The 22458-nt window shown below is 40.3% G+C and overlaps 1 protein-coding gene across 1 annotated transcript in view; it reads right to left on the reverse strand.

Moving 5' to 3' along the window:
* The window catches only part of VWA3B (von Willebrand factor A domain containing 3B), a 188906-nt gene that overhangs the window by 19821 nt on the left and 146627 nt on the right, over positions 1-22458 (reverse strand). The window contains exons 21-22 of the mRNA XM_012641874.1: positions 20389-20590; positions 839-950 (exon numbers count right to left, since the gene is read on the reverse strand). Coding sequence (XP_012497328.1) covers positions 839-950; positions 20389-20590 — 314 coding nt within the window. The remainder of the gene's footprint in view (positions 1-838; positions 951-20388; positions 20591-22458) is intronic.

The following is a 22458-nucleotide window of genomic DNA, read 5'->3' on the forward strand; positions in this document are numbered from 1 at the left end:
TTTTCACCCTTTCTTTGCATTCATGGTTCCAACCTCAATCAACTTTATTTCTCCAGACGTAAAATGTTTTTCCTCAATTCTAGATCTTCACACATATTATTGTCACTATCCAGAAAGCTCCATTCATAGCTGCACCCACAGTACCTGGCTGATTCCTTAAGGGATCACGCCCTCCACAGGAAGCCCTGGGCAAACATCTGAGGCCCAGCGATGCCAGCCACCTTGCTCTGCCTCCAACACACCCTCAGGCCTTCGTGCTGCTGTTTGCTTGCTTAGAACTCTCTTCCCCCAGTCTCATGGCCTTCCCTGCCCTACCTTAAATCCTTATTCATATGTCACCTTCCCCAGGACCTCTTCATTAACCACTGTATTTAGAATTATAACATTCACCCTGACATTCTCAGCCCCCCTTGGGGCTTGATTTTCCTCTATAGCACTGTATCCAAAATCCTACATATTTTTACTTGTTTATTTGTTTGCTTGTTTGTCTCCCTTACTAAGATGTAACCTCCACAAAGACAAGAATTCTCTCCTGTTTGCTCACTATATTAGACCAGCACTTTCAGAATATTACATACATGGAACATAGTAGTGTGTAATAAAAATTTGTTTACTAAAAAAATGAGAGATTAAAATAAATACATTTTTCTGGCTACTTTTTTTTTAGTCCCAAATATGGAAAGACACCTCATTATCATTTCATTTGAGAAGTATAATACCTTAGTCTGGCTCATGAAATGTCAGTGTCTAGGGAAAGAACAAGTTGAAACCTCTAGTCCCCAATATCAAATTATTTAACAAAAGAATCCCACAAAATAAATTAAAAAAAAAAATCTACCTGGAAAATAAAAGCCATTTTCATCACATCTTGCAATAACCTTCTGGCCTTTGAGGGGATCTGGTTTTTTTGATTTGATTTTCTTTGTTGGGTTTCCTTCCAATTTCTGTTGCTAAAAAAGACAAACCAGTAATAATTGATGAGGAAGAAGTCAAAGCAGATAGCGAAACTCACAAGTTGTGGGTATCCTAGAAATTTCTACTGAGAATCATACTATTGAAGAATTACAGAACATACTCATACTATACTTTGGAGTACTTTCTGTTCTATGTTAATTAAAAACCACCCTTTTGGTAAGGAATTTCTGCCCTCCAAAATTTTCATACTTTAGCTCAAGGCAAAAGGAGAATTGCATGACTAATTAAAGAAAAGAGAAATAAGGAAAAATTATAAATAAAACTAGAATTCCTGAAATTCTGCGATAGCCTCAAAGCTGGAGAGCAAAGACTACTTCAGAACCATGAGCAGTGCTGCCACCTTCCTAGAATCGTGCGAGGTAGATGGATCCTTCAACAGAAAAGTCAGTCAGCAATTTAGGAGAGACAAGCATGGAAGCACAACTGTTTACAGAAATACAACATCCCACCCCACCTCTTTAGGACAAAGAAAAACTCTTAAATTCACTGTCTTACAAAGAGGAGAGAAATCTGTAGGCTGAGACAAGCTCATAAATGGATTATCCTTGTTCCTCATATCTCCTGGTTGGCGCAACAGGGATGCTAGGAGGAAGTGGGGCAGTGCTTTCAAAGTTCTGGGGGAAAATGACTTTCAATCCAGAATTCTAAACCCAGGCAAACTATCAATAAAATTTGAAAACAAAATAAAGACATTTATAGTTATCTCTAAGCAGAAAATTTCCCTTCCCATTCATCCAGTCTTCAACTGGCCAGCATATCACCTTGAGGAGGACCTTGAGGAGGGACAAGTACTTCTAAGCTATGACTTGTTCCAGTATTGAACAATATTGATCCAGTCATAAAATGTAAACACTGTTTTGTGTTTTTTTTTTTTAAAGAAAAATTTTAAATGTTTACAGTAAGCCTTTGGAAAGAGCACAACATTAACAACACAATGGTCTCAGTGTAGCTCTTGGAAGGTTGGAATGAAAAGGGAAAGAAAAAGCACTGGCACAGGTATCTCCACCATGTAGTGTCAGGAACTAAAGAAGATTATGAAATGTGATATATAAAGACATGGAGGCTTAGGTGGGGGGGGATGGGTAAATTCACATCTAACAGGTGCGGTGCACTCTGTCTGAGGGATGGGCACACTTGTAGCTCTGACTCAGGTGGTGCAAAGGCAATTTACATGACCAAAGCATTTGTACCCCTGTAATATTCTGGAAAAAAAAAAAAGAAATACAGGCTTAAGTAAATTAAATGAAATGTTACAAATGCAGCCAATAGAACAAAAAATAATACAGATATCCAATATTAGAAGTAGGAGAAGGAGTGATGAGAGTGAAATTATCATATTTTTCATATAGCAAAATAAAAATATTATTTAAATATAATAAATCATAAAATCAAGAAATATATGAAAGAAGCACTTTGATAAAAATCTGAAAATCTCAGAGAGGAAAGAACTGGAAAAGAAAATGCTTTTATTTTTCTATATGATTGAATCAAAGTCCTGGACTCACCCCTGAGGAGCATGTGTGCAGAAAGGACTCAAAACAGCAAAGGCTTTGAGAATTTGTTTTTACTTTCAAAATATTACAGCGGTACAAATGTTTTTGGTTACACGGATCACTTTTGTAATGCTTGAGTCACAACTATAAGTGTGTCTATTACCCAGATAGTGTTCATTGTACTTGTTAGGTGGGTTTTTGCCCATTCTCTTCTCCTCCTTTCCCCTTGCTTGATTTCCACTGAATTTTACTTCCGTCTGTGCACATATGTGCTCATCAGTTAATTCCAGTTTAATAGTGAGTACTCATGGTGTTTGTTTTTCCATTCTTTAGATACTTTGCTTAGCGTAATTGTTTCTAATTACATCCAAATTGTTGCAAAAGTCATGAATTCATCCTTTTTTATGGCTGAGTAGTATTCCATGATATACATATACCACATTTTGTTAATCTACTCATGAATTGATGGGCACTTGGGTTGATTCCACATCTTTGCAATTGTGAATTGTGCTGTAATAAACATTTGAGTGCAGGTGTATTTTTGATAAAATGACTTCCTTTCCAGTAGTGGGATTCCTGGATCAAATGGTAGGTCTACTTTTAGTTCTTTGAGGAATCTCCATACTGTTTTCCACAGAGGATGTACTAATTTGCAGTCCCACCAACAGTGTATAAGCTTTCCTTTCTCTCTGCATCTATGTAGGCATCTATCATTTTTGGACTTTTTAATAAAAGCCATTCTAACTGGGGTAAGGCGATATCTCATTGTGGTTTTAATTTGCATTTCCCTGATGATTAGTGACATTGAGCATTTTTTCATATGTTTATTGGCTATTAGTCTATCTTCTTTTGAAAAGCTTCTGTTCATTCCTTTGCCCACCTTTTAATGAGGTTGTTTGTGTTTTTTTCTTGCTTATTTACTTGAGTTCTTTGTAGATTCTGGTTATTAGCCCTTTATCAGATGAATAGTTTGTGAATATTTTCTCCCATTCTGTAGATTTTCTATTTGTTCTATTTATTATTTCCTTGGACATGCAGAAGCTTTTTAATTTAATCAAGTCCCATTTATTTATTTTTGTTGTTGCTGTAATTGCCATTGGGGTCTTAGTCATAAATTCTTTGCCTAGGCTGATATCTAGAAGAGGTCTTTGAAATCCTTTCTCTTTCTCCAGCCCTGTGGTCTTCTTATAGTGTGAATTGTATTGGCATGTCCAGTTTAATCTCTAAGGCAGTAGGTGGTACTTGTGGGTAAGAATCAATCACACTCTGTATGGTTGAGTCAATAACTGTTGTAGAGGGCTATGCAAGTTGACCTCCCTGTCAGTAGGTGGCACTTGCTAGATGGATCAAGCTGCAGTGTTGTTTTTGGAAACTGTGACCAGCTCTAGCCCCTCAGGAGAAGCACTCATATGCCCCAGGTGGTTGGTGGGGCCTTGGAATTTCCAGGTGAGTCCTTATTCTCCACCACAGCTGAAGCAGGTAGGGGAGTGAAGCTGGGTGGGGCTGGGATGGGTAAGCCTGTCCTCAGCCTCTACAAAAGCTGATAAAGTAGCTGTTTTGGCAGGAGTCAAAGGTCTGCTCTCAGGCTTCTGGGGAAAGCCACAAGGGAAGGGCTGAAGTAGCCCCACCCAGCCAGAAATCTGCTTGTGGGAGAGGGGCCATCTGAGATTCACAATATGGCTGTCAGGAGCAGGTTTCACTCTTCTCTCCCCTCCCCTCCTCTATGGTCTCCCTCTGGTGTCTGCCAGTAGGCAGTACCTCAAACTAGCTGAGCTCCTCCATGATGGCACTGCAGGCTGGGAGCTTCCCTGTCCAGGATCCTTCCCTAGGCTGAGAGCATGGCCTTCCTGTGGGGAGGGGTGCTCCATGAGTGCACTGTGGCTAGGACCCACACTGCACTCTCTTTTCAGTTCTTCCATGTGGACTCTCTTGCCTCCCGAGGTTAGTTCACAAATCTTCCCTTTATGCCCCTGAGCAACACGACTGAGTCCTGAGGGGTATAGGATCTGGTCTGCGGGCCTGTCCTCAGATCACTGAAGATCAATCCCTGACTGTGCCAGGGAGAAGCGTGCTGGTCCCGAGTTGCCTGTGCGGTGCTCAAAGAGGTTTGATGTCTCTCTGCTTTGGGGTATGTGCCCTGCTCCGATGAAGCAGCTAAGCAAGCAGCACTGGGGAGAGTTGGTAAGCAGGGAGCTCACATCTGCTGCAGGTCTTTAAAAGAAAAGGTTTGAGCCCCACTATCTGTGGAAGCCTTGGGGAGGACAAAGGCACACGGTGAGTGGAGAAATAATATGGTCCCTGCTGTCTCAGCTTGGGTCTGTAGTGGCAAGAAGCAATTCCAAAGGGGCTGGTTGCCTGGTGCTTTGTCCTCGAGAAGCTCCCAGTTCATTGACAGCAGCAGCTTTTGAGCTCACGGGGGTAGAAAGGCTCTCTAGAAGCTCAGGAGCCTGCTGACTGCCAGAGATGTGATGGGGGAGAAACAAACCACCCCACCTACCCTTTTTGGTGAACTCCAAGCCTCTCAGGGCTTGATCTCTGTCAATATCTTGCTCCTTCTTATTCTGCTCCACAACTTCTCCCCATGCAATCTCTGGTATGTTCTGACACTTTTCCCTTGGAATTACACCTGATTCATGTTTGTTTGTTTGTTTGTTTTTCATCTAAAACTTTTCCTTCTTTCTGAGACAATCTGGCAGCTGATGTCTCTCATCGGCCATCTTGAAAACTCCACAAGTTTGAGAACTGAACTATAATATAAACCATTGTCCAAATCCCAGACTACCAGAATAAACCCTGAATGATACAGGCATAAGGCAGACTTGAAAGAAATAGCACAGCATTTTAAAACTGAACTGACATGGGAACCATTGCAATAGAAGCTGAGACAGAACTTACAGTCTAAACCTAACCAAGTTTGATGACAACTAAAAAAGTTCAACCTTCTCCAGAGAATCCAGAATCTTAAGATATCATATTCAAAATGTCCATTATATAATCAAAAAATGCAACATACAAAAAAGCAAATGAATATGACCAATTCTCAAGGTAAAAGGCAATCAATAGATCCCAAAATTGAGATGACTCAGATGTTGGAATGATCAGATAAAGATCTTAAACTAGCAATTACAACCATAGTCCATGAGATAAAGGTAAATACTCTTGAAATGAATGGCGAGGTAGTTTTTATTTCAGCAGAAAAATAGAAACTATTAAAGAAAAATGGAAGTTTTAGAAGTAAGATACATAATATCTGGAGGGACTCAATAGTAGAATTGATATAACAGAAGAAAGAGTATATTTGAAGACAAAACAGCAGAAAGTATCCAATTTGAAGAACACAGAGAAAAAAGATTTAAAAAAATGTACAGGGTCCTTTCCCTGTTCCCAAAGTCCAGCTCAGTTATAACCTTTCTGGGTAGACATCACCCTCAGGAAATTTCAGAAAAAGCAAAAGAAAAGACTGTTTTCATATTTCCAAATGGCACTATATGAATCAAAGTTGGAGTGACTATCATAACTATGTCTACTACATGAAGAAACTAATAGCATCATTTTGATTTTTAAAGTCCAACTCTAAGTTCTATTTTTTTTATGCTTGGTGACTGATCATTAATAAAAAGACCCAATCCCTACTAACTTATCCCCTCAAAATCCTCCAAAGCCTTTGTCCTATCATCTGTAAGTCATTATTATTATTATTATTATTTTTGGAGGCAGGGTCTCACTCTGTGGCCTGGGCTGGAGTGAGTGGCATGATCATAGCTCACTGCAACCTCAAATGCCTGTGCTCAAGTGAACCTCCTGCCTCAGCCTCCTGAGTAGCTGAGACTACAGGCACACACTACCATGCCTGGCTAATTTTAAAAATTTTTTGTAGAGATGGGGTCTCACTATGTTGCCCAGGCTGGTCTTGAACTCTTGGCCTCAAGTGATCCTCTCACCTCGGCTTCCCAAAGTTCTGGGATCATAGGTGTGAGCCGCCATGTGCAGCCTGGAAGTAATGATTTTTAATTCCCAATAAATTTGAGGACCAATGGTCTCATAAAATGTATTAAAAATGAATTACTAGAAAAATTAAAAATAGACATACAGAGGGTTTGGATTCAAGGTAAAATCTATTTAAAGATTCTGAAAAGCAAATATGTAATAGTAAATGGGTTGGAAAAGAAAACAAGAATTCAAAGTATCACCAAACTAGTGGTGAGTTTACCATTTTTCCCTCTAGTGTCTCCTATCCTGATCTCAAGCTGGTTTAAAACCCAGAAGTGGGCACCAGAGTGCAGTCAGAAAGAGCCATAGGAGAAGCCTTCTAGTTCTAGATTGAGGAGTGGGAAAAGGAACTCCTAAAGTTCAGAAAGAATGCAAAAATTCTACCTTTTTTCCTCCATTTTCATACCTCAGTCCCCAGGCAATCCTGTGGTAGTGGCAGCAATGTGGTCAGCCCAGAAGAACCAAAACTCTGAAGGAGGGTAAACTTCCTGTATGATTAGTGGCATTATGATTGCAAGAAGGTGGTGTGAACTCCCATTGTTCTTTATCTCCCTCCCTCTCTCTCTCCACCCTCTGTTTGGCTCCAGATACAAGCACATTAAGTACAAGCATGCAACTGAGCTAGCTAAGTAGAATCCCAGATTTCTGGCTGGAGAACTGGAAGGAGGATCCCTAGGGAAGCAAAAATTACTGGAAAGATCATTTATATAGAAAAGGGAAGGCCGAGTATAACCTAATAGCAAACCAGACAAAGATATCACAAGAAAAGGAAACTATAGACTTATATTCATCATGGATATAGGTGCAAGATCTGCAAGAAAATGTCAAATAAATCCAGCAACATATAAGAAGGATTATACACAATGGCCAAGTAGGATTTATTGTAGGAATGCAAAACTGGTTTAACACTCGTATTAATAGAATAAAGGACAACAATTAATGTAATGCACTATGTGAACAGAATAAGAGATAAAACCACATGATTATTTCAACGCATGGAGAAAAAGCATTTGACAAAATCCAACACCTTTTCATGATAAAACTCTCAATAAATCAGGAATAGAAAGGAACTTCCTCAACTTGATAAAAGGCACCTATGAAAAGCCTACAGACTACATCATACTTAATGTTAAAAGACTAGACAGTTTCCTCTTAAGACCAGAAACAAGGCAAATCAGTCTTGTCACTTCTATTCAACATTGTTCTTGAGGTTCTAGCCAGTACAGTCAAGAAAGAAAAAATAAAAGCCTCCAGATTGGAAAAAGTAAAACTGTCTTTATTCATAAATGATATGACCCTATGTGTGAAAAACCCTAGGGAATTCACCCAAAAGCTAGAATTAACAAGTTCAGCAAGGTGTCATGTTACAAGATAAATAAACAAAAAAAATTGTATTTCTATGTACTAGCAATGAACACTTTGAAAACAAAATTAAGAAAAATTCCACTTATAATAGCATCAAAAAGAATATAATAGGAATAAATTGATCAAAATAAAGGAAAGACCTATACACTGAAAACTATAAAATATCACTGAGAGATATTAAAGATCTAATAAGTGGAGTGATATACCATATTCATGGATTAGAAGACTTGATATTAGTAAGATAGTCATTTTTCCCAAATTGATCTGTTAGACTTAATATAATTTATATCAAAATCCCAGCAAGTTTTTTGTTTGTTAATTTTTGTGAGTTTTTTGCAGAAATTGAGAAGCTGACCCTAAAATTTACATGTAAATACAGAGGACCTAGACAAGCCAAAAAAATTTTGAAAAGAACAAATTTGGAGGACTTATACTTCTTGATTTCAAAAATTATTATAAAGCTACAGTCATTAAGAAAGTGTGGTACTAACATAAGGATAGTCATACAGATCAACGGAACAGTATTGAGAGGCCAGAGATAAATCTTTATATTTATAGTCCGTTGGTTTTGGACACTTGGAAAAAAATTTGACAGTTTCTTAAAAAATTAAACTTACCATATAACCTGGAAATACCACTATAGTATTAGGTATCTAGCCAAGATAAATTAAAACTCATAATAATACAAAAACTTGCATTTAAGTGTTCATATCAGCATTATTCACAATAATGAAAAGGTGGAAATAATTCAAATGTCCATTAACTGGGGAATGGATAAACAAAAGGTGGTATATCTATACAATGAAATATTATCCAGTCATTTGTTAATATATAAAAAATGTACAGAAAATGCAAATTTATAGAGACAGAAATTGATTAGTGGTTACCTAGAGCTGAGGATGTGAACAGAGATTGATTGCAAATGGGCATGAGGGATCTCACTGGGATGATAATAATGTTCTAAAACTGGACTGTGATGTTGGTTGACAACTTTGTCAGTTTTACAAAGATAATTGAATTGAAATAAGTAAATTTCATGATGTGCAAATTATACTTCTACAAATCTTTCTTTTAAAGGTAAAAATAGGTGGTCGTTTATTTTTGTTTGCTCTCTGTAACCACTCACCGTGTTTTGCATATACTATAGTGGGCTGAATGAGTGAATGAGCACAAAAGCTTCTGAATCTCCTTTTAAATAAAAAGATGGGCCAAATAGGCCTTTTTCTCCAAATTGCTATACTGCAGAAACTGGAGATTTTTTATCCTGGATTTTTCCTCATTTTTTTTCTTTCTTGACCATTAACTTATTAATTTTTGGGTTTCTTAAAGACATGAGTCCTCCATGCCAATTAGAGTGCCCAGTGAAATCATTCTCTAGTGTTTCCTTTTCACAGCCCATCAAATGCTTCTCTTCCTCATGACACAAAGCCCACTATAAAATGTTTTCACAGGCATTTGGATGCCACCTTTTGCAGTGCTATAGCTGTTTAGCTATAGCTATGTGTTTGCCATGCTATAGTTATATCATAAATAAAGTATTCAATGCATACTTTATGAGTTCACCTGCAGGCCTCCACTTAAGGAATTCTCTAATTTATGAGGCAATTGACTATAAAAATTTAAATAACTTCAGGCAGTCTGAACACCATTTACTCTTGGGTCATTATTCATGATCAATGCAGTTTGGGTTCTGGAAATAAGTGGGCTCATTTCCATGGTGCCCTGATGTGACTGGGTTCTGTTGCAGCCATCTATCATTTGGATCTGTTTGGAGATCCTTTCAGGTTCATTAAAAGAAGTAGGAGTATGGTTTATATCTTCAGAGATGAAAACTTAGAGCCAGGTCTTCAGAAGTGAAGAATTAATATGCTAAGGGGTTAATGCCTCTTAAAGGAATTATGGGATATTATCAAGTCTTCAGACTTGTGTTGCTTGCAGCCTCTGTAGCCATGGACAAAAATGTGCAGTGAACTCTACTCTTTTCTTTATGATGCTCCCATTTAGCCAAATTTTTCTTGGGTCCCTCCCTTCTCATAGACTTTGTACTTTTACTGAGGGTATCAGTATGTCAAAGAGAATGATCCAACATCACTGGCGGAAGGTGAATGTTACCTGCTTATTCTTGAGCTTTTGCCCAAGGGGGAAACTCAGGCATTCCTTCCTGTCGGAGATTCAGAATGGCCTACTGCAGTCTGAAAATGACCTCAAAGGGAGGAGCCTCGGCCAGGAGACAGAAGAAATAGGATTGAGTGCTGCCCACGTGGATGTACAACTTTGGGCAATCTTTTAATCTTTCTGGGCTTCAGTTTCTGCATATGTGAAATGAGGGGGCAAATGAAATGATCTCTAACACCCTCTAGTTCCATATTTCTGTCCAGGAGGGTCTGACTATGCACTCCTGCTGAAACTATCAGGCCATGTGTATACCAGGGCAGGGACACAAGCATGCTATCCCTGCTTGCAGTTTCTACAAGATGAGGGAAATGTACTGGCCAGAACTGGGAATGTGAGTAGCACAGTTTTTCCATCTTCATACTCCAAAGAGATGTCCACACCACAGTTTCCTACAGTCAGCTCTTCAATGGAAGACTCGATGGCAAGTATTCTAATAATTGCTAGAATTTAGAATCTTGAGAATCTGGAACATGCCAAGTCATTAATAAATTGTCTGTTGCTTAAAAACCTCACCTTAACAAAAAGTTTAACTTCTAAAGCCACTTTGCTTCAAGCCACCAGTGTTCACATCAAAAACCAATTGGCTAGGGATGTACTTTTGGTCACTAAGGCCACCAGATAGCCTCCCTGCCTGCAGACGAATAACAACCTATAATTCCACAAAGCTGTGTGCATCAATTCTAGAAAGGCATTCTTCCTCTTTAGATTTCATCAGTATGACAGGTCGCTTATTAGAACCTATACATAGATACTTTTACAGTTCCTTTTAAAAATTCAGAATCAGTAGAGTCACATAATTTATTTAACCAGCCTTCTTTTATCTTTAGATTCCAAATATTGATTCTCTCAATGTTCCAGCCAGAAGCTAACTGGCGAGATTGCTTTCTACATTTTCAGAATGGGTCTGGAGGAACAAATCTGTGAATTCAGTTGCCTAAAATAATCAGAGAACTCTTTTTTTTCTATAGTTTCACTCACTTCCCAATTTGTCTGATACAGAAAATCCATTTGCTCTGTGAGGACCTTCCTCTTGCATGTGCTACAACAGTGAATGGTAGCACTGCAGAGTGCTATGGCATTCATTCTTAACACTGCAAATGCTGCCTAAGGAAATGTCTTTCCAAGTGGCTAAAAGTATACACCTGTGAGTTCATCTGAAAGGACTAGGACAGATATTAAAGCACTTTGTACAAAGAACTCGTATTTATTCTGTTTTTGTTTCCAACTCTTATTACCAATGGCAAGAGTTCATTTCTGGTTGATTCCACAGCATGGAGCTCTATGGAGAACCATTCACTGCAGCCTACTTAATGATGCACTTGTACCATAGCACAGTCAATTCAGTTCCACCACAGATAAAGCTGAGTAGCCATGGCAAAGCAAAGCAAGCCTGCCAGGCCAGCTTTAAGACAGTGGTTCATCCCACGAAATAGGACATGGGCTTCCTAGGATGAAAAGACATCTCATCAGGGCAGCTAGACATCCCATTCCTTTAGTCAGAATATTGATGACTTTGTTTCATAAAAATGATGTCCTGCTGTTTTTGAATCTTGCCAAAGACTTCAGGGGCACTGTATAGTCCATGCCAAAGAACATCCTTCAACCTTGTTCCTTTTCTGTCATATCTCACCTACGTATACACACAAAATACAAACCATGGGCGCTTAAGGGAAATACATGGGTGACGAGAGAGTCAGTGGGGGGTAAGGGAGAGACAGAGGGCTGGGAAGGAGAGAGAGAGTGCACAAGAAATACTAGCACTAAATAAATAAACCACCATATCTAGGCTTAGGCACATGAGAACAGCTGCACACCAGTTTCAGTGAGGAAGTCCCACGAGCTATGACACTGCAGCAGGGATGCTGGACATTGGGTAATTTGATTTAAACTTGTCTACAAAATTCAGATCATCCAATTCACTTCATTGCCACATTCAATCACCAGGTGATATGGACTAGGGATCTAAATAGTGCCACTCTCCTTTCATTACATGACTTAATTCCAAGGGCACACTCTTGGGCTTTCATTGGTGGAGACAGTGAAGTTACTAAATGTTTGATGCTTTAAAATTTTCCATTTGACAGGCAACATGCTTCTTTCCTCACTGGGCATAGAACACATTTCTACGATTTAACTAGAACTGGTCTTTGGCTCAAAATCTTGTCAAAAAACTACTATTAAATATTTTTCCTGCCCCAAATCATTGAACTCTGCCACACACAATCGCCAAACTGTCCTAGCCACAGCTCCAACATGCTTCTCTGTCCACGTTTGTCCTTAAGATCAAGTAAAGTCTGTGACTGCTCTAACTAATCAAGGTAATGCATGGAGGGTCAGGCAGGTTCTGCCCTTTCCTCTCTCCGGGAACCCTGGTGATGAGACCAGAACATTCACAAACTGGCTCTGTGAATAATCCAACCCCCTTTAAAACCTTGGTGAACAGGATAGGGCCAGCCTGGAGTGTTTTGAGACTCACAGCAACAGAGAAGAGTTAATCATTCTGAAAGCGAAATCTCTAATCAAACATTCATAAATAGCAACTTCAAGGGCTTTTATGAAAAGACGAATGTGTGTGTGTGTGTGTGTCTTGTAGCAGCAAAGGAACCTAATAAATATGTATTATATTAAAAAAAATACCAAAGCTATTTGCCTAGCTTGAAAAGAAAACCTATAACATCTTCTCAGGGAATATTCTCTCATTGCTCTTTTAGGGAAAAATCAAAGAGAGAAAAATTTGAAATATTTAAAGTTACTGAAGCTTTGGAATTTGCAATTCAGGTGTTACTGATACAGTTGTCCATCTCCTGCCACTCCCTAGATGAACAACAGCCACACATTGGAGCCACTTTTGTGCCGTTGCCTGACGTATGGACCACTACCAGCTACCTACTTTATACAAATATCTCACACGAGAATGTGATCTTTAAGAAAACTTTTCAAGACATGTACCTCTCTGGGCTGGCTATCCCTCCTCCACCCACTTGCTCCCCGAATTCATTCTCTGTCCTTCCCTGCCCTGCTCTGTGCCCAGAGGCTGGGCCCCAAGTACTATACCTATTTCTCTAGCTGGCTGGCTTCTGGAAGGGGCAGCCCAAGTGAGGCACTGGCAGAGACTGGAAGGCAGGAGGAGGAGAAAGACCAGGGAGCTGGTTTCCTGTCCCCTCCTTGTTCTGTGTCTCTAGGATTCCCTCCCGTCCTGCCAGTGGACTTGGCTCTTCCTTCCCCTGCCCCTTCATGTCTAGGGGTGTTGACAACTCCCTGCTATTGCTAGTACCTGGATGCCTCGATATTCCCCACAGATGGCCTTAGACCTGCCTACCTTCACCTCTGCAGAGTCCCTTTGTTAACGTTGTTTCACGTTGAATTGACTGAACAGGATTCTGTTTCCTGACTGGCCCCTGCTGCTAAGCCCACCACACTCGGTTCTCTTTCTCCAAGCAGGGAGGGTAAAGACTGTCTCCAAGCCTGTTTAGGGTGCTAGCATAGAATTCATGACTCAGAACAAAGATAAACATAGAGGCAGGAGGCTGCTGGGGTCTGCCCAGCTGAAATCTCCAGCGAGGAGGGTTGCCTTTAGCTTTAGAATGAAAAGACAACCCGGCTATGGGGTTTTTGTCATCTCAGGAATCCCCAGGCCTGACACCCACCTTCCCACTCCTGAACATCAGGACACTAGACAGAAGACTTTTCTGTCTTCTGTCAGATAATACAGTTTGGGGGAATTTTTCTACCCTTCTTTGAATTTCCTCCAGTGACTGGTGTTCCTGAGCAGGATGCTCTCCTTAAATCCCAGCTAACTGGCACAACAGTGAGTTGGCATTGTCTCTTTGACATCCTCTGACTGTTTCTGAGCTTTCAGCATCACCCTGGCCACACCTTCTACACCAACCGTAGGGGCCCATCCAGGGTCCCATTTCCAGATGCTAACTTATCACTGCAGTGCTGTGTGGGGACAGTGGGGCCTGAATGTGCACGTGTCATGCTTTCTGTGATGGCAACATCATCGAAGCACAACACAGACTTGTTAAACTCCTGCCCCCACACAAGGAGCTCTTATTCTATTGAGAATAGTTCACAGCTGCTAGGAAGCTAGTCTTCCCACCAGATCCAAATATCATCAGAACAGCCTAAAGTTTTAACTAGCGGAATGAGAAAGGACCACTAATCAGTTAAGGTGTGACGCCTCTGACCTCCCTTTAAAGAGGGAATCTTAAGAAGTGTTAAAAAAAAAAAAAAAAAAAAATATATATATATATATATATATATATGGGTTACAATGCAAGAATAACGGTCCAGTTACTGTTAGGGAGCACAAATAACAACTGTATATATTCTGGCTTCATTTTACATAACTCAAAGAAATTTCCTCTAAGTCTCCCCAGCTAACACTCTCCTAAATGGATAGTATCAAAGTCACAAATGAGCATAATGTTCTCAAGTCCAAATGGTCTCTCTCCTCTTCATTCTCCTGGTTCCATCTCACCCAATCTCACCCCTACCCCCTCTTTATGTGCATTTTCCTAACACGCTTCTTCTTCTGGACAGTTTTTCATGGAGCAGAGTGCTTGATTCACCATTCCTAAAGGCTATAGACTCCAGATTCCTTGGCAGTTATGGCTTTCAGAAGTAACCATGTGCAGCCAGCTGTTTGGGTAAATTTCCAAGGCTTCCTTTAGGATTGCTTACAGCTTAAAAAGTTTTTTTGGCTCCAAATTTTCTAAGGCAGTCAAGGTTATGGGTGGAAAAGCCCTTTAGATATTTCTGGGCCTGGATTTTGTAGGATTTGCTCTGGAGAACAATCCTTATTTCCTAAGGAAATGTTGCAGGAGAGCATGGCTGGGCTGCCCTAGACCAGGCCCCCAGGGAGCTATGCAAGTTTCATTAGAGTTCACACACACCATTGGCGAATTCCACTACAGCTCCGCTTTGAGGGCTCAGGACTGGCCAATGAGGATGAAATCTGCAACCACAGCAATATGAGGGGTGCTGATGAGGAGACTTTCCAAGGGGAATTAAACATTTTAAACTTAAGATTTCTCCTTTCATTATGCGGTCAGTAAGCAAAGCGCCTGTCTCCAGGGACACCACAAAGCCAGTGGATTATGCAAATAGGAGGAAACCATTATACAATCATGGAATGTGCCCAGTGTAGGATGCTGGGCAGAGCAGGTGAGAATAATGGTTCTCACCTCAGGTCTGATCTGGGGCCAGCCAGGGACTGCCAGTGGAAGCCAGAGTGTAAAAAGTAGGCACAGGCTACCTGGACATTTGCAGGCACATCTTCTCCACCTCTGGTCCTCACTGACAGAAAAATCACGAATCTGTCCCAAACTCAGGAACCAGCGGGGCAACTATGCTGGGTGCCAACATCACTCCAGGATATGCCCTGGAGCAGGCCAAATACAGTGATCATACCATTTTGGTTTTTTTTTTAGAGACAACTCTGTTGCCCAGACCTCCTAAATACCTGGGACTACAGGTGTGTGCCACCACAACCAGCTAATTTTTAAATTTTTTGTATAGATGGGGTCTCAATATATTGCCCAGGCTGGTCTCAAACTCCTGGCCTCAAATGATCCTCTAGCCTTGGCCTCCCAAAGTAGTAAGATTACAGATGTGAACCATTGTGGCTGGCCACACGTGGGCATTTTTTATTGGATCTCCCTCCCTCAAGAATTTTGACCACCTTTTGCTGCACATTATCAATACACATTAAGGGGGCTTAATGATTAACAGGTTTCTTCTCCTCCAATTTTCAATCATTGATCAAATCTTTGGTCTTTGCTAAAAGAATGTAAAATGAGATTCTATTTATATTCAAATAAGTAAAAATGATTAGCATCTGTGATGACTTTTCCACCTCAGGATCTCAGAAAGCCTTGCAATCTTGATCATTGTTCCCAACCAGTGTTTATTGCGCTGGAGGTTGAGACCTCTTAGTGGTCATGAAATCGAATCAATGTGGCATAATAAAAATGGAATTGTCAAATCTCAGAATGTATCACACATGGTAAGAAGTATTATTTTAAGGAAACTACGTACAGAAGCTTCCATTGCAGAGGGCCATGCTAAGAGTAGAAAGAACGCTGAAGAGAAGCTGCCAAATATGACTCCTCCTTCCCCAATTCATTACCTGTGGACAACTGTCCTAAGACATGTGCGAGTCCCCTGAACAGAGGATGGGGGCTTTGGACACCTGTGCGGGGACAGGGCAGTGAAGGGAGAGCTCCAGCCCTTGACCAAGAAGGGGGTGGCAGTGGACCCAGTGATGCCATTGCACAAACTAAATGCCTTCTCCCACTCTTGCTCCCCACTCTCATCCCACCATCTTTCTCCTCACCTTCCTTATGAAGATCTGGAAACAAAAGTCTTCACTTCCTATATTGACCTTCTAGACACTTCTACCCACCCTTCCACCCACTACAAACTGGCTCCTGCTCCCACCATTCCACTGACATTGTTCTGGCCAACATCACTAATGAGCTCCCTCTTGTCAAATCAAATGGCTTTCAGACATCATCCTGTATGACTTTTTGAAACTCTTTGATAATAGCTTTAATAATGGAAATAGCGATCAAAGATGATATACCTTGAGTACATTTACTGCTGAGCACTTAGTGCTGTGCTCTGCCTGAAGCATGCGATGTGTGTTGTCCAACAACCATCTTTTAGGTTGGTACCTTGATTTCCCTATTCTAAAGATGAGGAAACGAGGCTTAGAAGGCCTGAGGAGATCACACAGCTAGAAAGTGGCACAACTGGGATTTGCATTCGGGTCCACCTGACTCCATAGCCAGTGCTCATAATCACCTCCTGCCTCTGGCTCACACCATCGCTCTCTGTCCTGGGCCTCCTGCTTCTCCCACTTTTCTGTCTTGGTCCCTTCCACTGTCTCTTCCTCCTTGCTCAGCCTCAAATGACTTCCAAATCTATCTCCTTAACTCAGACCTCTCTCCTAAGCTCCAAACATGTGGCTGTCTACTGGCCTTCCTCACCCAGACACCCCGTGGACACCTAAGAATAAAGAGAGCTCAAAGTGAATTACCCTTCCCTGAAAATATGCTCTTCCTTTCACTTTGCCTCCTCTTCTCTGTTTGTTCTTTCACTTATCCACTGAAATATTTACACATGCCTATGAGCTGCCTGGCACTATTCAGGCACTGGGAGTACCTAGAACATAGCAGACCAAGCCCCATCTTACTCTAGTGGGGAAGACATACCATAAACAAATGTGTATGTGATGTCAGGGAGTAAAATGTATTGTGAAGTAAACAAATATGTGGAACAGGGTTAGAGGATGGCAGGGTGATTAGATGCGCTGGCCAGGGAACCCCTGCCTCAAAGGAACAGAGGTAGGATGGAAGTGGTTGACATTGCCTCTGTCCCTCTGCTGTCCAAGATAGAAGTTCTGTGGGCATCTTCAACTTTGATCTGTGGCTCACCCCACACATTCAACTTTCCAGCAATCCATGTCTCTTTTACTTATTTCTCCCCCTCACCCCACTGTTCCTGCTTTGCTCAAGGACTCCTCAATGGCAGTGTTGCACCTGATTTTTGTCTTTTACATTGGGCTTCATCTTGCTGACAAAATAATCTTTCTAAGACACAAATCTGTTAATGTCTTTCACTTGCTGAAAACCTCTCCCTGGGTATCCATTTCCTACAGGCATAAGTCCCTGGTCCCAGCAGAGAGTTCCAAGTTTCTCATTCCCTTTCCCATCTTATCTCCTGCCACACTCCTTGGTGGGCATCCTCTGTTTATCCCCACCTCCCTGCCTTTGCACGAGCTGTTTCTTTCACTCAGAACACTTCTCACTGCCCAATCCCCAAATCTTATACATCCTTCCAGATTATATCCCTCTGGAAGCCTTCCCCAACTCCCCAGTCAGAATAGCTCACATTTTCCTGTCTTCCAGTTGTTCTATGGGTATGCCTCTGCTGTGGTATTTATAATGCTCTACTGTAAGGATCTGGGTTTCATTCATTCAATGTGCATTTACTGAGTGCCCACTGTGTACCAGGCTCCATCCACTCTTGGTACCCTGGATACAGCTACAAATAAGGCCAGACCAGGTCTCAGATCTCACAGAGGTTATGTTTTGTTCCAATGTCTCATCCACTAGGATGGCACCATGTCTTCAATGCAGTGAACAAATCCGTACTGTGTATCCAATACATAGTGTCAATTAATAGAACAATTAATTTAATTAATTCATGTCCTATGAACAATGAACTTTTGATTGCCAGAACTCCAGACAAATTCGGTAGAATATACCATCTTTATTCTGAATCACAGGAGGCTTGTTTTCACTCCATTAGCAATACTTCCTATTTGCAAATTTAATATAAAGTATAGATAAAAGAATAATGCTAGCAAATTCTGCTGTTAGGCAATGGTGGTTCAACACAGAAAGAGGCCATCATTTTGGGACTAGTAATGGTCTGTCTCCCCCATTAGAACAAGGGCAGGACTTGGTCTGCTATGTTCTTGGTACTACCACTGTCTAGAACGGTGTTTGGCATCTCACAGGCACTCATAAATATTTAAACAGATAAGTGAAAGAACAAGCAGACAGGAAGAAGCACAATGAGAGGAACACATATTTTCAGGGAGAGGTAGGCAATTCACTTTTGGTGCTTTTGATTTTTCAGTGCCCACAGAGCATCAAGGGGAGGAAGGCCAATAGAGAGACAAAATGTTTGGAGGTATCAGATGCTGTCTCCCAAAGAAACACTTAACGACTCTTTGAAGAAGTCATTTTCTTTGAATAACATTAGTAGAAATATGATGTTTTGTGATAATATTTTTGCATTTTGCACAAAAGACATAGCTTTTTACACAGAAGTAAAAAATGTGATCTGAGGGCAAAAAATAAAATGAAAGAAAAACAAATAAATAAAATGAACATAAGACTCTAGAGCATCAAAATCAGAATTTAAAACCAGGTAAAACCAGTATCACTTGGCAAAGACTGAATCCAAAATGATGAACCCCAAAGGTCAGATCTTTGAGGATGATTTTCAGACTATCAGATGGTGAATACCCAAAACTTATCTAGGATTTAGTAAGATTTTGGATGAACTATTCCACATCTGTCTTAGTTTTGTATTGATAAAACAGAATATCACAGACTGAGTAATTTTTAATAAACAGAAATTTACTGGCTCACAACTATGGAGGCTAGGAAGTCCAAGATCAGGGGCCAGCCTCTGCTGAGGACCTTGTCACTGCATCATGACTTGGCAGAAGGTACCATATGGGAGAGAGAGAGTGCAAGAGAGGTCTAAACTCATTCTTTTTATAAGGAATCCACTCCCAAGATGATGGCATTAATCCATTTATGAGGGCAGAGCCTTTATGGCCTAATCACCTTTTAAAGGTCCCACTTCCCAACACGACTGATTGGGGATGACATTTCCAACACATGAACTTTGGGGGACAAGTTCAAACCATAGCAATGCCCATACACAACCACAGGCAGTTAGGAAAGGGAGTTTTATACTGGAGATTTAGAGCCTCCATATGTTCATACCCTTTGATCCAGAAATACTACTTCCAATACCGTATCTTAACAGAATAATACAACTATATGCACCATAGAAGCCATGAAAACATTATGTGAAAGAGTAGAAAACTGGAAAATAAGCCAAATACTCAACATTCAGTGAAGAATTTAATGAACCAGGTATGTTTCCATCATGAAATATTATATAACCACCAACCATATCAATCTGAAGATTTAGTAAAAACAGAGAAAGTTTATGCAATAATGCTAAATTAAAAAGCAGAATATCAACTAATTATGGACACTCTGACTGCATCAATGCAAAAAAACATTTATTTGAGGAGGAAAAAAAAACATTTATTTGAGGAGGAAATGCTCCAAAATGGTAGCAATGAGGCAGATTATAAATTATTTTTTCTTTTTAGAAACTTTGTTTTATTAATAATAATGATAATTGCTAACAGTTATTGGGGGCTTTTAATACTACACATGTTCATTTTGTCTTCATAACAACCCTATGAGACATATACTATTAATACTGCTATTTTACAAGTAAGAAAATCTACGTTTAAAGAGAATGAGTGAGTAGCTAAAATCACACGGAGATTAGATGGTACATCTAGGGATAGTCCGTGATCTGGGCTCCTATCAAAGTCAAGGCTTTTAATCACTATATTATATTTCTATTTACTTTTGTTTTTCAATTAAAAGATGTATTATTTTAAAAATAAGGCCATAGTAAAATCAAATAGCATTTCCTTTCTGGTGAAAAAGTACTGAAACCTTAACTGGATTGGCTCTAACTCTTTTAGAAATCAGTGTGGTGCAGAGTGAGAGACAAGGGAGGCTAACATAGGGATGGCAATGACCCTCATGGCACCCACCTCTTCCAGTGCCTTGTTCAAATAATTCTTCTTGGCAGCCTCCTGGAGTTCCATTGCCTGATGGATGTACATTTTCCCAGTTAGGATTTCATTTTCCAGCATCAACAACTCTTTCAATGAAATGGGCCAATTCAACCGTTCTAATGCCTGGTTTAAAACTGTCTTGTTTTCCAAGTACTGCATTGGCTTGTTTGCGTCTAACCTAAAAAATAACAACAAAGAAGAAATAAAAGGTGAAGAAAATGACCATAATAGAAACAGTATGGTAGGACGGTTTCTCAGTAAATCCTCCTATGAGAAACATTTGTTGAAGCAGTTGTCAGATACCAGATGACAGAGTCGTAGCCATGTCCTCTGGTCTATCAGGACTTTGGTAGCTTCCAAAGGTTAAAAAGAACCATTTCTATGACTTATGGTAGGCACTTATCCTTATTACATTTGATTATTTGATTTTAAAGAAGTTTGATACACAAAAATTTTTTAGCAATTTTTTTCTGCATATTTGGAATCTATTCCCTTCTCCTTAGGCCTAACATCTGGCAGAAACAAACATGAGCTTCAGAGAGATTTCATATAAGTATGCCTAGCAGTGACTCTGAAAAACAAAGCAAAGCAAAACAAAACCCAAATGTTTGCTTTAGTGCAGTAATTCTTATACTCGCTCATTTTAGCTATTTTGATCTCCTTTCCTCCTTATAGGCTTAAACAGGCCTAAAGCTACTGGCTTTGCTGTTTTGGTCCACAAGGCACAGAAGCTAAACTTTCTATGGCTGATGAACAGAAGGACTCCAGAGGAATCTAGTGTGGTGTGATGGCCCAGGTCCTGGATTCTATTTCCAGTCCAAGCTGCTTCTGAGTCAGATACTTCTGGAAGAGGAGAGGCAGGGAGAAAGAAAGCATTTCATAATTATCATTCTCTTATTGCTGAAAGCATCACTTATTCCTTTAGATGTCAAATGTTAGAAGAGTACAGCCACAGGACTCAATCCACAAATAAAACCTGTCTTCAGAACAGCAAAAATTCTTATTAAAAATCTAAATTGGAATAATATCGGCAAGATGATGGAATAAGAAGCCACAGGCCCTTATTCCCCCACAAACACAGACTTAACAAAAATAGAGGGACCAAATTGCCTTTGTGAGACTTCAAGAAAGCATGCAAGAAGTTGCAGCACCTCAGACAAGTACAACATCAGGAAGGGTTGTGTCAAAGAAGGTAAGAAAGTTTGTTGCATTTTGCTTGCCCTAGCTCCTCCCCTCTCTCCCTGGAATAGCACAATGCAATTGGAAGAAAACTCCCAAATCCTGGCTTCTCCCTCGGAGAGGAGAGTGAAATGTGCACCCCAAATTCTTGTTTTTTTGAGGGGCTGCCCCTAAAACTGGTCTCTGTCTTGCCCGACTCAGAGTGCTGACAGGAACAGTGATATATTTTGGGAGCCAGATTGGGGGCCACACAACAAAAGAGTGCCACAGCTTGTTACAGCATCAGAGACATTGCAATATTGCAGAGAGACACCAGCGGGTGCAAGAAATTACAGGCTCCTAAGAAAATCAGGGGCAAACCTATTTAACTGGGACATTGCGCACACAGCTCAGAGAAGACAAATCCCCAGAAAAGGTTTGAGAGATCCATAGTATCTCTAAATGGCATGACTGGTGAAGGTCTTCCCCTGTAAAAAGTCAATCTGCAAAAACTGGGAGAAGTGGCTGTTTTTTCAAATGCCCTAATCTCAACTAAAGGCATGCAAAGATATGGGGAAAGGCATAGAAAGGTATGGGGAAATGGCCCAATCAAAGGAATAAAATAAATGTCCAGAAACTGATACTAAAGAAATAGAGATATATTAATTACCTGACAAAGAATTCAAAACAATCATCTTAATGATACTCAATGAGCTAAAAGACAACATAGACAACTACAGAAAATCAGAAAAGTGATGCATGAACAAACGGGATCCGTTTGTACTCACCATCAAATTGGTATTAACTAATCAACACATAAATGCACATATCAGAACAACATCTATTGGATGTTGGGGAAGGGGGAGGGCGGCGGGAGGAGGGGCAGGA

The sequence above is a fragment of the Propithecus coquereli genome, unplaced genomic scaffold, assembly GCF_000956105.1.
Source record: "Propithecus coquereli isolate 6110/MARCELLA unplaced genomic scaffold, Pcoq_1.0 Scaffold171, whole genome shotgun sequence".
NCBI classification, from domain to species: domain Eukaryota; kingdom Metazoa; phylum Chordata; class Mammalia; order Primates; family Indriidae; genus Propithecus; species Propithecus coquereli.